This window comes from Ascaphus truei, chromosome 4, assembly GCF_040206685.1.
Source record: "Ascaphus truei isolate aAscTru1 chromosome 4, aAscTru1.hap1, whole genome shotgun sequence".
In the NCBI taxonomy this organism is placed as follows: domain Eukaryota; kingdom Metazoa; phylum Chordata; class Amphibia; order Anura; family Ascaphidae; genus Ascaphus; species Ascaphus truei.
This window is the reverse complement of record NC_134486.1, coordinates 308,233,920-308,251,602: the sequence shown is the minus strand read 5'-3', so window position 1 is coordinate 308,251,602 and position 17,683 is coordinate 308,233,920. Positions and strand designations below refer to the sequence as shown.

Below are 17,683 nucleotides of genomic sequence, written 5' to 3'. Positions count from 1 at the left end.
GGCCTCATGCAGAGAGCAGCGCAAAAAGCGAAAGCGGCATTAATTGGCGAATTCTGCCTTGAAAAAGGCAGAAACCGGCAAGTTTTAAAAAAAAGCGCCATTTTTTTTTTTTTGTTTGAAATTCGCCGCCCGGCTGGAAATTTTCTAATCTCTCCAGTTTTTTTTTCTGCCGTATGCAGAGAGCCGCGATCGCCATCTAGTGGCTGTTCGCGCAAAAAAATGGCGCGATTTTCAACATTTTTCCTCTCCACCAAGCAGCTGGCGCTCCGCGGCCGGTGGAGAGGAAAAAAAAAAAAAACCGCGATTTTTTCCCTACAAGTTTCAACAGCGCTTATAGCGCTGGTTGAAACTCTCCATATGCAGAAAGGCTTGTTAATGCAGTTTTATGCCCTTTCTGCATATGGAGAAAAAAACTCTCCAAAAAAGCTACAATTTTTCCCCCTCTCCAATTCTATATAGCGCTGCTCTCTGCATGAGGCCCCTTATCTTATACAAACTCTGAGTGACCTTTCTTTATAATAATCTCACAATACCCTGACATTAAAAAGGGTGTGGGACTGAGTTCTGCAGGTAAAACATTGCGATGAGTGCTCCTGCTTAGGGCAGAATATAACTTATCATGAGGCATTACCTGGGAGAAGAAAGTTTGGCATTGTGCCCAGATTAGATGCCCGGGGAACCCAAGGGTTCCTATGAACCAATAGTTACAAAACGCTGGTAGTGCAAAATTACAAAAGTACAATTATTACATTATTATGAAGAAATGATAGAATGGTGTGGAATTCAGTGGAATCTTTAATATCATCTACATGATGTGAATTTGATTTAGAAATATCAGCATGTCATGAAGAGCCTCATCATTTGCTGTCTGTGTTTGTAGAGTCTGGATTGGAAATCATTGACCGTCTCTCTCAGCTGACTGGCCTTCTCTTCTGTACCCCAACTGGGATAACCACAGGATCCAACCAACACAGTAAGTTTAGTTGTTACATTTACTTAGTGTCCTTAAGCTTTTAGCCCATTCACATGAAGGTGCCGTACAACTTAACACTGCTTAACTAATATGTGTCCTTATCCTCTAGTCAAAAAAAGCCTGAATATTGAAGAGGCTGTTGTCATTTCTAATGTGATTTTTTTTTTGTATTTGTAATTATTGCTAATTTAATAGCACTTCCCAGTACTGCATCATGAAGGCCCCAATAAGAACCAAAGCTCAGTAATGACAGCTAATCAATAAATACTGTATTGAAATTCTGTGATTGCCATATGCATGAATAACCAATAGCAAGCCAATTCAGCCAGCAAGGCGTGTGGTGTGGTGTGATCATACAGCGTGTAATCGAATAAGCCATAATATTTGGACATCCTAGCCAGATTCATTGAACACAAGGGCCTTGTGAACAGTGTTTGTTTAATAAAGCACTATGAAGGGATTTCAATACAATGTCATATTGTTGGTGCATACAGGGAAATCAGCTGTAAATAGAACCTGTGTGACAGATGTGAGCAGCAGCAATTCTACTCCATTTACCACCTGTGAAACATGCTTCGTGCATTTTAGTGTTCGGCCCATCTGGCAGAAGCCCTATTTTACATGTTACCTGTTATATTTCTGTGGGAACGACTTGCAGGAACTGCTTTTCAATTCATTCTTCCTTAAAGATAAGCTAATCACCCCCCATAAATACATTCTGTTCTTCTTTATTGATTTTATTTATTTTAAAAGCAATTTGAAGTTATAAACATTTAAAAGGGTAGAATGGGGAGCTGCCATGTAGCAACCATAGTGATGTCTATGGCACAGGATGTTCCAGCTGTCATTGACATCAATGTCATTTTGCATACATTGTAACATTCCATAGAGGAACAGGGCATATAGAATGTTTCTAAATAATGTAGCAGCACAGACATTTTTATTTCGGGTGTAACAGTATTGCTAAAGAAACTGGTATTAAATGGACATTTTATATTGAAATCGCACTCTTTCCAAACACTCCCTTCTGCTGTTACTAAATGGTCCCTGTCACAGATAGTCCCATAAATGACATCACTGAATATGACAGCAGAGAGATGCAGAATACTGAACATGGCAGCACACAGGGGAAAACCATGCAGTCTATTACTTGGTATAATTTACCTTGATAATCTTATTGATTTTCAAGGTCAGAATTGATATATTAAACATACAAAATGATTAGTTTACATGAAAGCATCACATTGTTTCTTGGTGTGTAGCCTTGCATTGAGAGCAGCAGTCCACATGGATTGCCTTTTTTGTATTTTTTTTGCACCCTATGAGTTTTAGTTTCCTTTAAGAGATCTCTTTTTGCCCTATTATCCAATGTAGTTTTTATTTTTCAAATCTGATTCTCCGTTCTGAAGATATAACCGTTTAAAATATACATTTTCTGGGAGCTTAAAATGTAGGTCTCCACAGAGTCCAGTGCAGTCCATGGGTTACCATGGCAACCTCAAAAGCTGAAGATTAGGGGAAAAACTATTTTGGAATGATAGAAAAACAATTTTATTATTAAAAAAAAGAAAAGGGAGGCGTGGCCTGGACGTGGAGCTGGCAAGTCGCAGCTCAGCTCGGCTCCACTCAGAGGGCCGAAAGGAAACTAGGGAATGCACCCCAAAATTAAAGAAGTGCCCAGCCACCTACCAACACTGTCCCCCTCAGAGGATATAGCTAGAGGCGGCCGGCGGGGCTCCCTGGGACCCGCGGTTGCCGTGGAAGTTCCCCCTGCATTTCCCTGCGCCTCCAAAATAGCCGCCGGAGCCATGTGGCTCGAGTAAGAAGGACCGGCGGAGTCCCGAGAGGAGAGGGGCGGCCGGTGGAGGAAAGTGCGTACCCCCCCCCTCCACCCCCACTCCCGCCGCCGACGGTGCTCGGAGGATCCTCCCGCGCTATTATAGAACGGGCACACGGCGAAGGCGGCCCGTAGCGGAGGAGAGTTCCGGTCCCTCCCCCCCAACCTGGAGTGATCACAGGACCCGGAGCGCTCACAGCGGGGTCGCCCGATCGGGTGATTGAGGGGAGGAGAGATCAGCGGCACCAGGGGAGGGGGAGGAGAGCTGTTGGATCACTGCGGCTCTGCAGGGTGTTGCTGAGGCAAGACGGAGGCAACAGGGCAAGGGCTCAGACAGACCTGCCTGTGCACAAGAGTCCCACAGAAGGCCAATCAGACCCTCATTCATTCAAAATGATTAAAGGCTGAGCCCAGGGAAGGGGGGGCTCCGGGGTCGTCGACCGGTATGGCAGTATAGGAAGAGAGCTCTAGGAACCCATACGGATAAAGTGATAATTAAGCAACTTTCCCCCAAAAAAAATTCGGCCAAAACTTGTTATAATCTGGCAGAAGAAACCCCCAATATGTCTCGGGGAGGAAAAACACAAACTTCGAAGGGAGTTAACAAGTATGTTTCACCGGCACCACGAGGGTCGGGGACCCAACCCGGCGAGCAAGATGGCGCAGAAGCTCAAAGAAAAGATTCAAGGAGGCTGACGGAGGGATCCGCGGCAGAAGGGAATATCACCCGAGCATATCTAGAGGAAATGCTGGAAGGAATGCTGTCATCCTCTCATGACAAATTATACAGATCCCTCCAGCAGGACTTTAAAAATCTGGCCACCGAGCTCAAGGAGGAAATAGGCAGCCTCACGAGAAGAACAGCAGACCTGGAGAACAGGTTAGATGCGGCCCTCCACGTGCAAACAGAGGCAGACGAGGAGAATATTCGCCTCGGCACCGAGGTTTCCTGCCTAAAAGAGAGCCTGGAGGATCAGGAGAACCTGGACCGCAGGCAAAATCTGAGAATCCGCAATGTCCCTGAAGAGGTTCTTCCTCACCTCCTTAGGCCATATCTGATGGATCTTTTCAAGAGTGTCAGCGATGGTCTGGAGGAGAAAGACCTGGAGCTGGACCGAGCTCATCGCGCGCTTGCCCCCAAATCAGGCGACCCAAAAAGAAGAAGGGACGTGATTGTGCACATGCACAGTTACTCAACTAAGGAAAAAATAATAACAGCCTGCAGGGACAAAAACGTGATCGAGTTTGAAGAAGAACCCCTACAAATTTTTAACGACCTCGCTAGGGCAACTATTGAGAGGCGGCGAGAGTTAAAACCTCTAACTTCGCTACTACGAGAGAAAGGTATAAACTACAGATGGGGATTCCCGTTTCGGCTAATTGTGACGAGAAACGGCAGACAACTATCCATCAGACAACCGGAAGATATGCCACAATTTGCACGCGAGCTTGGCGTTGAACTTCCAGCCCCACAGAGAGCGGACTTGCCAGTCTCTCGGCGACCGGGCCGCGGTGGGGGGGGGTCCCCATCAGGGCTGGCGGACCAAAATGCCTAGAAGAACCAACTGCCCGACCGGGAAGGTTGAGAGACCCGTCGACCTCCTGAAACGCTGTCTTCTGATTGCTGAGACCACCTCCGCAGCGCGAGAAGGCTGAGGCAGGGGGTCACCTGCCCTGGAGATATGGGAGAGGCGCTCCGGCAATGCCATTGGCTGGATCGCTGATGGATGTGGGAGCCATTATCCTGTTTGTTTGGCGCACTGGGTGGGTGGGGGGCTGGGTTTCGAGGCTGTTGGGGGCCTCCAGGTCTGGGGGGGTGGGGGGAACCTGATGGGGAGATGCAGAGGCCTACCGGGGGGCCCAGGAAAAGAAGAATCGCAGTGCACATACCCGGTTAGAGCGAAGAGATCCAAACGCTATCATCAAGCACAGGACAGAGGTGGGCTTTCAGGGGACAGAACTTTTAAGCCCGACTTGAACACTTCCCCCCCCCCCCCTGTGTTTGGCCATAGGACGCTGACTCCAATCCCACCCTAAATTACTAACACGCCTGGGCCACCACTAGCTCTGGCTCTGATTGGCTAACACGAGAAGACCCTGTGACCCTCAGGCTCTCCCCGGTTAATATACTCCCCTATAAGTAACTGGCAGGAGTCCCCCCGGCCTAGTTTGAAAAAGTTTAGTATTTAATCATTCATACAAGATCTTGGTCTACTGAAAGGCAGGATAAATGGTTTATTTTATATCCTTGTTGTACTCGCTCTTCCTGTGTCCCGGTGCTCGTGTTAGGTAGATCCAACTTGCAATTGACCGTGGTCGGTTTACAGTCCGAGAAACCCACTCGTTAAATGGTGGTGAAAGAAATTTCTCAGTTAATTTTGTTATGTAATTATAAAAGTTGCGATAAGTGTTTACCCATGTTACAAGGTGACCCTCCCTCCTCCCTCCTCCCCTCTCCCCTTCCCCCTCCCCCCTCCCCAGAGATTCAAACCACAGAGACTAGACACCTGTCCATCAAATGCCCCACAACTGTCAAGAAAATGTGACACTGAATTGGAGTGGGCCTGATACTGTCCATATGTCATGCTCAAAGCTATAAATCATGACAATTTATTGCGAGACTCAATTGCTAGTATTGCATGTTTAGCTTCTCAATCTTTGTAACTAGTATTATTGAAATGCACATTGTTGAAACTGTTCAATGTCCAAAAATGTATATCAGTCCCGTTTCCCTGCCTCCTACCTGACAAGGTGCCTTCCTATGCCCCGTCTTCTGCCTCCTCCCCTCCCCAGCCCCCTCCCACCCCTACCTCACACTTCTACCCCCCCTTCCACACCTACCTCCCTTTTCCACCCCTACCCTCCCCCTTCCTTCCTCCCCTACCCTCCCCCTTCCTCCCCTCCTTCCCTTTCTCCTTCCCCCCTCCCTTCCCCCCTCCCCCTTCCCTTCCTCCCTCCCCCTTCCCTTCCTCCTTCCCCCCTCGCCCTTCCCCCCTCCCCCTTCCCTTCCCCCCTCGCCCTTCCCTTCCCCCCTCCCCCTTCCCTTCCCCCCTCCCCCTCCCCCTTCCCCCCTCGCCCTTCCCTTCCCCCCTCGCCCTTCCCTTCCCCCCTCCCCCTTCCCTTCCCCCCTCCCCCTCCCCCTTCCCCCCTCCCCCTTCTCTTCCCCCCTCCCCCTTCCCTTCCCCCCTCCCCCTTCCCTTCCCCCCTCCCCCTTCTTCCCCTTCCACCCCTCCCTTCGCATCTAGATAAGGAAGCAATATGATTCTTAGAACCTGGATTATGTATCATAGAAGCCAGATACCTTACCACCACATATTTTGTAATAATTGAGAAACTGTATCGTTGATTTGCCGGGGTCTGGATGCTGTTCAGTTCTCTCGCTCAAAGTGAGGATACTAGGGTCCACCAGGTTGGGCAATCGGTAATACAATGGTTATAAATATTATGCACAAGTTCTACTGTTTGTACCCCCAGAGGGGTGGAAAGTTATATATTTTCGGGGGCCCACGTTTTCCCCATCCTCAAGAGTTGTCGACGCCGGGCTTACCCCCCAAGGGCCTTCAGCCCAATAACTGGTTAATAGTCACACCGGTTGTAACTCTTAAGGCCATATTAAGGTCTAATTTTACACTCACTATCACTTGCTGATACTGTCCCAGCAGGCCCCTTTCTTCCCTTCCTCCCCCCCCCTCACTCCACTGTCCTGCCCCCCCTGCCCTGGTCAGCTAAGAAAGATTCACTTCTAAGAACGACTCAAGCAGTACTGATATCCAAATTAAGTATATTTTATCTGGATTTGAAGCAAGACCTCCCCACTGAGAAAGGAGAGGCTCTAAAAACACACATTAAAGGTAAACTCCATGGCCAACCAATCTGCTATCAAACTGGTCTCCCTGAACATAAAGGGTTTACAAAATAATAGGAAAAGAAGGCTAGCTCTTCAAGAGACGAAGAGTTCTGGGGGAGATATTATATTCCTTCAGGAGATGCATTTCACATCCCAGGACCCGCCCAAAACTTTTCAAAACGCATTCCCAATGAGTTATTACTCGTCATTTAGTAGTAAAAAACAAGGAGGAGCAATTTTAATTCGCCAAGGTACTCCATTCAATCTAACAAAGGTAACATTAGATCCAGAGGGTAGATTGCTAGTGGTATATGGATCTTTGTCTGGCTCGTCGATCACACTGATTAACCTTTATGCACCAAATGAAAACCAAACCGAATTTCTAAAAAAAGTGTTAGAGGAAGTGGACCCTGAATATTTATCCTCAATAATATTAGGTGGAGACCTAAATATGGTATTAAACCCTGTTGAAGATAAATCACTTATTCCAGGCCGCTCGCACTCTGTCCAATCGCTTAAAATTGGGAAAAAATTTAAAGAGATAATTAAAGAGTTCTCTCTGATGGACATTTGGAAAACCCACCACCAGGGCCAAAAAGACTTCTCTTTTTACTCTCCTCCTCACCAGACGTACTCACGCATCGACTATTTTCTAGTTACCAAGAATATCTTAGAGGCCGCCACCAAATCAGATATCGGCCCCATCACATGGTCAGATCATGCTCCGGTAACCCTGACAATCTCCATACCATTTATGAAAACGACCACTTATAATTGGAAATTAAATGACTCCCTATTAAACAATGTGGAAGTGGAAAGAAAAATTAAAAGAGCACTCAAAGACTATTTTAATATCAATTTCAGATCGGTTTCATCCCCAGCAATTTTGTGGGAAGCCAATAAGGCAGCAATTAGAGGCAAGTTCATTTCAATCGCCTCCCACAAAAAGAAAATCAAAGTAAAAATGATAAAAACATTAACAGACAGAATTCTCGAACTGGAGAAACAACACAAAACCAACCCTTCAAAAAAAATATATAAACTATTGACCACCAATAGAAACGAGCTTAAGCAAATCCAATTGGAGAATGTAGAAAAAGCTCTTTAATGGACCAACCAAAAATACTATGATAAGGGCAACAAGGCCGACAAACTTCTTGCTAGCAAGTTAAGAGGAGTGCAGAAAAGATCCCAAATAACAGCGATCAAGAGTAAGCCTGGTGAGATACTATACAACGGAAAAAAAATAGCAGAAGAATTTACTAAATTTTACACTAAATTGTATAATCTGAGGTCCCGGAGCGACACATCAGAGCCAACTGTTCATGGTCCCAAGGCTCAACAAAGTATCCGGACGTTCCTCCTTCTCCTACCGTGCACCCCAAAACTGGAACAACCTTCCAGAGACTCTCACATCCACCACCAGTTTAAGTTCTTTCAAATCTAAAGCTGTCTCACATTTTAACCTGGTCTGTAACTGTTTCATACGCTCATAATATATATTTTATTTAACTGTGCACGCAATGTCTTGTATATAATGTATACATTGTTCATTTATGTAACTGTACTTGTAACCATGTATTATTTGTTTTACTCTGTGCCCAGGACATACTTGAAAACGAGAGGTAACTCTCAATGTATTACTTCCTGGTAAAATATTTTATAAATAAATAAATAACTGTGTTAGAGGCAATCACAAATTACCTCGATGATTGCAATCTTCCTTCATTGACAGAGGAAGAGAACTCCTAACTCAATGCCAAAATCTCAAAGGCAGAATTGTCTGCAGTGGTGAAAACACTAAAAACCTCTAAAGCCCCGGGCCCAGACAGCTTCTCTAATGTCTATTACAAGAAATTCTTACCAATATTGACCACTCACCTACTGAATTTGTTTTTTTCATTCATGGAGGGAAACCCGATCCCATCGTCAATGTCACTAGCAAACATTGCTATTATACATAAGGAAGGGAAAGACCCAACTCAATGTGGTAGCTATAGGCCAATTTCCCTCCTGAATAATGATCTTAAATTGTACAGCAAGATCCTAGCAAATAGACTAAACCCAATTTTACCCAGATTAATAAACCTGGACCAAGTGGGGTTTGTCTTGGGGCATCAAGCCTCGGACAATACTCATAAGATAATTGACATAATTCATCACATGCACCTCACAGGCACCAAGGCAATGCTACTGAGTTTAGATGCTGAGAAGGCATTTGATAGAATTGATTGGCTATTTCTCGATAATACTATGAAGAAATTCGGCTTTAAAGATTCTTATCTAGAAGGTGTGCGGGCGCTCTACCAAAACCCGTCGGCCCTTGTTAGACTACCTGGAGGGAACACTGAAAGGTTCCAAATCAAAAACGGAACAAGACAGTGTTGCCCCTTATCCCCCCTCCTCTTTGCTCTCACTATTGAACCTCTAGCGTCCAAAATACGAAATAACATAAACATCCAAGGCATAGAAATTGGAAAAACAAATTACAAAATTTCCCTATTTGCCGACGATATTATCCTGACCCTATCCAGACCCAAACTTCCCTTCCTAACCTTCAAAGGGAACTAGGAGATTTTGGCACAATATCTGGATATAAAATAAATTGCGATAAATCTGAAGCCCTCAATCTAAGCCTCTCAGAACCAGAAGTGAAACTGCTCAAACTGAATTTCAGTTATAGATGGAGTTCTTCGTACATCAAATATTTGGGAGTAAATGTATCAAAGAACTACCAATCTTTATATCAACACAATTACCCAGCCCTGTGTCACGCTTGTGCTCACCTCACAAGCGCAGGGAAAGGGAAGAGTCACACTTGTGCTCTCACAAGCGCAGGGAAAGGACCGGTTAGCGAGGTGGGAAGGTCGCAGGGGATGCGAAGGGAGTAAGTTGCCACGCAGCTGGGGATCGGCGCACGTATTCACGTGACCGCACGCAGGATAATGCGTGATGCGTCCGGAGGTGCGGTGCCTGGCTCAGAGACACGACTGATCCAGCTGCATGTGCGCGCATGCTCTGACAGCAGAGCAGGAGTGCGCGCGTTCTCAGGCACCAACGCAGGGGTTGTGGGAAGCCAACGCTTCAGCACAGGAGTCTGGAACGGGAACCAGGAACTTGAACATGGAAGGAGCCGGGGAGGTAGAGTCCAGAGCACAAGGTAACATCCACAAGGGGATTGCTTCTTGGAGGATGTTCAGCCTCCTTAAAGGCATAGTGCTAGAAACAGCAAGGTGCAGCGAAACTAAATATAACATAAGGGTTCTTAGTCTAATCCATTGGCCAAGGAATTATAAGCCTGCTACCACGTCAAGGTAAACCCTACTAAGCAGGTATCTACACTACCCGACGGTAAACTAACCTTAGTAGTAAACGAATGAGTGTCCCAGTCTTCCGGAATCCAAAGGAGATGAGTAAAGATCCCAAAGAGGTCCAGGCAGGAACAGCATGCGATGGTAGTACTTGCAGGAACCCAGATAGGTAGCCACTGAGTGCTATTTAAAGAAAGCAGCAGCTTTAAGCAATGAGAAAGTCAGAGAGAGGCTTACTTCTTGTCAGGAGGATGAGAGCAGGATTTGCCAGGAAGCAAGATGGCGTCGTTTGCTTCAGAATCTTTAAAGACACAGGATCTTGACTCGCAGCTAGAGGGCGGCGATCAGAAGAAAATAGGTAAGGAAGGAACACGCCGCAGGGGGCGTGTTCCGTGCATCGTTGCAGTACCCCCCTCTTAAGGATCAAACCCCGAGCGATCCAACAGACTAAGGGGCAGTGATGCATAGGAAGAAAGACTTGCAGCTAGAGGCAGCGCCCGCCACACAGAGAATCAACAGGGAATCTTGACTTGCAGCTAGAGGACGGTGCATGCCCTACAGAGAGACATCAGAGAAAATAGGCATGGGTAGAGAATACGCCCAAGGGGGGCGTGAAGTTAACTCGCAGCTGGAGAGCGGCGCACGCAATCACATGTACGTGCCACGTGAGAGAGAATGCGTGACGCGACCGGGGGTGGTCGGGCTCCGAGGTATGAGTAGGGAACCGTGGGTGCGTGCATGCTCTATAAGGAGAGCAGGAACTGAGTTGCGGCAGGTAAGGAGGGAGCACGCCGCAGGGGGCATGTTCCCTGATTCCTTACAGTATCCCCCCCCTTCAGGATCAGACTCCGAACGATCCTTACTAGACTAGGGGGGACTATAGGATCTCCCAACGTTACAGGGGTACAGGAACCAGAAACTAGGAACATGGAACAGGAAAGAAGGCGGGGCCATCTCTGGGGGTCCGTTTGTTTGGCTGAGCATAGTGTCACACTTGTGCTCTCCTCACAAGCGCAGGGAAAGGGAAGTGTCATGCTTGTGCTCTCCTCACAAGCGCAGGGAAAGGAAAGGACCGGTTAGCAAGGTGGGAAGGCCGCAGGGGATGCGAAGGGAGTAAGTTGCCACGCAGCTTGGGAATCGGCACACGTAATCACGTGACCGCGCCGCACGAAGGATAATGCGCGACGCGTCCGGAGGTGCGGTGCCTGGCTCAGAGACACGACTGATCCAGCTGCATGTGCGCGCATGCTCTGACAGCAGAGCAGGAGTGCACGCATTCTCAGGCAACAACGCGGGGGTTGTGGGAAGCCAACGCTTCAGCACAGGAGTCTGGAACGGGAACCAGGAACTAGGAACTTGAACATGGAAGGAGTCGGGGAAGTAGAGTCCAGAGCACAAGGGAACATCCACAAGGGGATTGCTTCTTGGAGGACGTTCAGCCTCCTTAAAGGCATAGTGCCAGAAACAGCAAGGTGCAGCGAAACTAAATATAACATAAGGGTTGTAACTCTAATCCATTGGCCAAGGAATTATAAGCCTGCTACCACGTCAAGGTGAACCCTACTAAGGAGGTACCTACACTACCCGACGGTAAACTAACCTCAGTAGTAAACGAGTAGGTGTCCCAGTCTTCCTGAATCCAAAGGAGATGAGTAAAGATCCCAAGGAGGTCCAGACAGGAACAGCATGCGATGGTAGTACTTGCAGGAACCCAGATAGGTAGGCACTGAGTGCTATTTAAAGGAAGCAGCAGCTGTAAGCAATGAGAAAGTCAGAGAGAGGCTTACTTCCTGTCAGGAGGAGGAGGGCAGGATTTGCCAGGAAGCAAGATGGCGTTGCTTGCTTCAGAATCCTTAAAGACACAGGATCTTGACTTGCAGCTAGAGGGCGGCGATCAGAAGAAAACAGGTAAGGAAGGAACACGCCACAGGGGGCGGGTTCCGTGCATCGTTACACCCTGTTTGAAAAATTTAAGAAAGACCTGGATAAATGGGAAGGTTACCAGATTTCTTGGATTGGAAGAATGATCTCGATTAAAATGAATATACTCCCTAGATTATTATATTTCTTTCAAACACTTCCAGTCCACGTTCCTGGCTCTGAACTAAAAAACATCCAAAATAGACTTTTTTTTTTTTTCCCAAACATTTTTTATTAGGCATAGTTATTTTCACATACATTGAGTTACTTTACATTTCTGGCCTAATACATATAGGTTTTCCTTGTTCAATTAGGGGGGGGGGGGCACGCTCAGGGCCACATTATGGTCTATGAGGTGTCAAAATAGACTATTTAATTTAATTTGGCGGGGCAAAAGACCCAGAGTCGCAAGATCGGTACTGATGGCATCAAGAGCAAGGGGGGGGGGGGGGGGGGGGTATGGGTGTCCCAGATATTTCTAAATATTATCAGGCAGCCCAACTAAAACAGACGGCCATGTGGAACGCGGACGCAGACCAGTGTTGCTGGCTCTAAATAGAATCGCAATATGCTAAAATGCCTTCTCTGCCAACATGCCTTTGGAACTTGGATAGAGGAGATATGCGCCTGCACAAATGTTAGCTGGGAGCGATGAAACACACATGGGGAGTCTGGTTGAAAGCTAAGACTAGATTTGGACTTGCTTCCACCAGCTCGCAACTCACGCCAATCTTTAATAATCCTAAATTTCCTCCCAGATGTGCAACTAAATTATATGATCAATTTAAATTGAAGGGGATCAAGACGATCGGAGACATTCTGAGCCTAGGGAAAATCTTGAGCTACCAAAATTTACGTGCTAAATATGATATACCACATTTGGAAACATTCAAATACCTCCAAATTAGACATTTCACCCAAACAATATCCCCAAATCCAGAATTTCCCTCTCTCACTAAATTCGAGAGACTATGCAAAGATAGCTCTCACCATAAAGGACTAATATAAAAAAATCTACACTGAATTGGAGACATCAGCGGACCCTCCAACTCATGACTATATGCTGAAATGGGCCGCGGACATGAATATAAATATCAACAGAGAGGATTGGGACGATATTTGGGAAGCAGCCTCAGGAACTTCCATTTGCACCACAACCAAAGAAAATATTTATAAAATACTGTTTTACTGGTATCTCACTCCAGTGAGACTAAAGCAAATCTATCCTCTGGCATCTGATCTCTGTTGGAGAGGCTGTGGACAAAAGGTGGACATGGCCCACATCTGGTGGTCATGTCCAGAAATTGAGAAATATTGGGACATGGTTCAAATTTTATTAAAAGAGGTTACCAACCTCGATTTTCCTATTGATCCACTGACCTTCCTGCTGGCTAGGCCAATGAAAGAAATTGACCGCCCAGTAAGGAAATTAATCTCCTTTATTCTCACAGCGGCGAGGTGTGAGGTAGCGGCCTCCTGGAAGAAAGTAGCTCCCCCCTCCAAAGGAATGCTAAAAAAAAGAATAAACGAGGTGATGCTTATGGAAAAACTAACTGCGCTCCTTAAGCAAAACACAACAGCTTTCTATAGAATCTGGGAACCATGGATAACTTTATAGATCAAGTCTAATTCGCCAAAGTATAGCCCAGAAGATAGAACGCCGGGAAAAGGAAGCCGGTGACAATCAGTGCTTAGTAAGAGCCCGCCCAAGGTGGACACTTAGTGACCAGGGTAGACACTCCCCCCACCCCCTCCCCCTCATTCTCCCCCCTCTTCCTATTTCCCTGGCCTCTCCTTTTTCGGAAGGCCACTGCCTTTTGGCAACAGGTTTTGCCACTCTTCTCCCCCCCCCCAAAAAAAAAAAAAAATTCTGTTAGGCTGTGTATATTGACCCCTGTATGTATATTTTATATCTGCCTAATAAAAATCTTTGGAAAAAAAAAGAAAAGAAAAGGGAGCAGAACTATAGGCTTCTGGAGCGGATTTCTGCTTTAATCTATAAACTATTCAACTTGAAATTCAGCTGCACAATCCTACAATACATAAACTGTTAGAATAGCTTAGCTAGAGGACCAACGTGTCCATTTGCATGTGTTCCACAAGTACTCACACATGTTTTTTTCACTCCATCGTCATATCATCCAGTACTTAAGCTGCAGAAAAGGATTCTGGGTAGTGACATGCTCTTAGCCTTCCAATTAATTTTACATGAACAGACACTCATAGGTTATCTATCTTGGCTCCACAACAACCTAATTGTGTCAGGTCAAAATAGCTTCCAATACATGAGAGTTGCCACTGTATTACTTCTTAATGCATATATTGTGGAGGGTTTTTTACCAGCACCAAGATAATATGTTTCTCACGTTATCAGTCCTCAGTGAATGGCTGGCAGGATACAACAGGGACGAATCTCCCACCTCGTTATACTTTAACGAGGTAAAACTGCAGGTTTGGTGCAGACTGGCAGATGTAATGGAGGACGCACTGCACACGGTCAGGAAGCATATGAAACGGTACCTCAGTGAGCTGCAGAGGAACGTTTCTGGCAGGATAATAGGTAGGAATGTTACCTGGTCATTATGCTTTGTGGCTTCAAAATATTAATGGTCATTTTTGCTGGAGTGCATAGTTTTAAGAGGAGTATAGGACAGCTGTTACCTCAGCTGTGTGAAGACATTATTATCAGTGTCAGATACCTGGAGACATGTGCTTCTGGTATCAGTGGTATCAATTTACCACTACAATGATGTAGGTTACTTTTAAAACTGGGGGTGGGTGTAAATAACTATAAAACATTGATATTTGCTTAAGTAGTTTGAAAGTTCTAGTTGAGAGTGGTAAAGTGTTCTGTACAACATAAAAAGGCACGAATACGAAAATGAAACATCATTATGTTAAATTAGAAGGTAATAGTGCAGGTAATAGTGAATGTGGATCAGACATTTTGTCAGATAAGAATTAGGAATATGCGGCTAAATAAAAAAAAATCACAAATGTCATTGAAAGTTGAATTTGAAATGTTGCCGTTTAATATTAATCAATCTGCTTAGGATGCAGTTGTATCCTTATTAGAATTGTTATTATCAATGGGCTTGACAAATATCCACTGAGCGGCTTCTCAATCATCTCACACTTACAGGGCAGTTTATGTTCGACTCTATGATCATGGCAAAGGTTCAGACCAATAAAGAAGTCGCTGAAGCGTTAATTGATGGTTTGGTGGAACTCTCCAAAGAGAAATGTGTGAGTACAGATGGCACTGTGTAGTATAGATAAACTGCTTCTGTTAAGTTTGCATATAGGGAGGCTCTTTTTTAATACATGACCTATGATGATTACTCTGCAGAAACGGAGATGCTACTTGTTGTTAAGTGAAAATAAGAGAGGGGTTTAGTCACTTTCTGGAGTATAAAATGTACTGGGCTGCAACTATAACTATAAAGTTATTTGGACATTAATTTCAAACACAATAGCAACTCACAGCTGGCTGCGTGAATTAGAATTCCATCCTTGTGTTCTGAGTGACGAAACACACATGGTCAGTCTAGAATTCCATCCTTGTGTTCTGAGTGACTTAAGACACATGGTCAGTCTGTGATTCCTGCATCTTCATATCTGCCTGTGATTTTTTGATCTGCAATGATAGCTATTCCGGCTATGAAGGGCCAACAAGTAGACTTTTAATTCGATTGAAGACTAACATAAAAGCAATAGAGCTTATGAATTCATCTATGAAGTAAGCTGTCAGTGATTATGTTTTATGTTTTTGCAGGACAATCCATTGGAATTTTTAGCTATATTTCTGTTAAACAAATGTAGCAAAACCAAGGAGTTCAGAAGTCAACTATTCTTGACAGAGGAAAACTCTGATGATACACTGACATCATTCCTAAAGGTGAGGCACCACACAGTGTCCTATGATGTATTTAGGGCAAAATCCACGTAGAGCAAGAAGAATAGATTAGAAGAAACGAAAATGAAGTAATCATGATGCTATTCTTTTGTGTTGTGACTGAAGTGTTGGGTTATCAATTAGTGACATTTTACAAGTTTCTCAAAGACTGCTAGGCTCAACTAAAGAATGTATTTAAAAATGGTCAAGTCTGTGACATTGCTGGTGCTAAAGGAATTGTTCTGCAACAATGAGAAGGTAATGCAACAATGGATAATACCTTACGTAAAGAAATGTGGGCAGGGCTGTGTCTACACGTTACACAGTTTCCATTACCAGACTGTACTATTAATCTTGTCTAGACTGGTAATCAAATGCCTCATGAATGTACTACTTCATTATAGGGCATGGAATGAGGCTTAAGTGGCAGTCCTTCTTAGGACAAAAATGAAGAAATAACAAAGACATTTAAGAGATTTAAATTCGGGGAAGTGACGCCATTTAAAAAGACCAGGCAGCCTACAGCATAGATATTTTGAAATAATGATTCTACATAAGCTAAACTGAATACTCCCCATCAGGATAACTTTATTGTTAATGTTCCTGTGAATGTGTAACTCCTCCGTGCCACCTGATTGCACATTCGGCCCTTAAATAAATGTCTTATTTATTCATTTGGAAGAAAGAAGATATGAACGAGGATGTGACTTCAGCTGACAAAACCAGTCTCTCACTAAGTGAAAGCAAATTCAAGTTTCAACAGCTCACTCTGCTGGTAAGTAAGATAATCATCTGCAGCCTCAACTATCTGTATGTCTAAAGCAGGCTCAGGGGTATATGTATGTAGTGTATACCAGGCTCAGGGGTATATGTATGTAGTGTATACCAGGCTCAGGGGTATATGTATGTAGTGTATACCAGGCTCAGTATGTAGTGTATACCAGGCTCAGGGGTATATGTATGTAGTGCAACAGGAATGCTGGGGCACAATAAAGTGTATCAGATATAACAAAGAAAAAAATCATTTTGACTTCAATTGGATTTTTTTCTTCTTGAACACATATGGTGCAGGTTTTTTGCCCAGAATTGCATCACTTCAGCCTTGATACAAATGCCCCATATTGGCAATGGTGGGCGGTTACTTTTTCAAGACACCCTCATTTGTTTCTGTTTGTTTTTTTTTAAGTCAAATATTTCTGTTTTCCATTTTATATGATTTTGGAAAGATAATTTAATTCCAACAAACACACCGTTACTGCAGCGGGAGAGCTTATAGGCAGAGAGCATAGGTACAGGAGTGGAACTGCAGCCAGTGACCACGGCACCAGTGACCACGGCACGGCACCAGTGACCACGGCACGGGCACCAGTGACCACGGCTTTAAAGCTGCAGTTCAAGCAATATCCTGTGTGTTTTCTTTTAAAATAAATCAGTTCTGTATTACGAGAAAATACTTGTAGCATTTAAAAAAAATAGTTTTAAAGACATTTTTTTGTTTTTTTTTTTTTTTTAAATGTTTTTATTAGGCAGTTAGTTAATACAACATTCTCAACAGATATCAAAGCCTAACAATTTTCCAAAAACATCTTTTTTTTTTTTTTTTTTTTTTGGGGGGGGGGGGGGGTAAAAGAGTGGCAACCGAAGTTGTCAGAGAAAGAGGGGAGTGCCTTCTTAGAGGGGAGGCAGAGGGGGGGGGGGGTGTGGGTGGTGAGGGGGTGTGAGGAGGGGGGGGAGGTGGGGAAATGGGGGGGGAGGGGTTTTGTCGACCCACTTGGCTGTTGAAGTTTTGCTGATGAGAGTCGTTTGAGTGTTCCTTATGGAGGGGGGGTGGGCCTCCGACCCACCTGGGTTGGTTGGTGCGCTCTGGTAAATTGGAACCAGGATTCCCAGATACCCTCAA

At 44.9% G+C, this 17,683-nt stretch overlaps 1 protein-coding gene across 2 annotated transcripts in view; it reads left to right on the top strand.

The window, feature by feature from the left end:
* The window catches only part of ECT2L (epithelial cell transforming 2 like), a 76,149-nt gene that overhangs the window by 19,809 nt on the left and 38,657 nt on the right, over positions 1 to 17,683 (top strand). For both annotated transcript variants that reach the window (XM_075597794.1, XM_075597795.1), the window contains exons 12-16: positions 881 to 973; positions 14,263 to 14,448; positions 15,031 to 15,134; positions 15,664 to 15,786; positions 16,466 to 16,558. In XM_075597794.1, the coding sequence (XP_075453909.1) occupies positions 881 to 973; positions 14,263 to 14,448; positions 15,031 to 15,134; positions 15,664 to 15,786; positions 16,466 to 16,558 (599 nt within the window). The remainder of the gene's footprint in view (positions 1 to 880; positions 974 to 14,262; positions 14,449 to 15,030; positions 15,135 to 15,663; positions 15,787 to 16,465; positions 16,559 to 17,683) is intronic.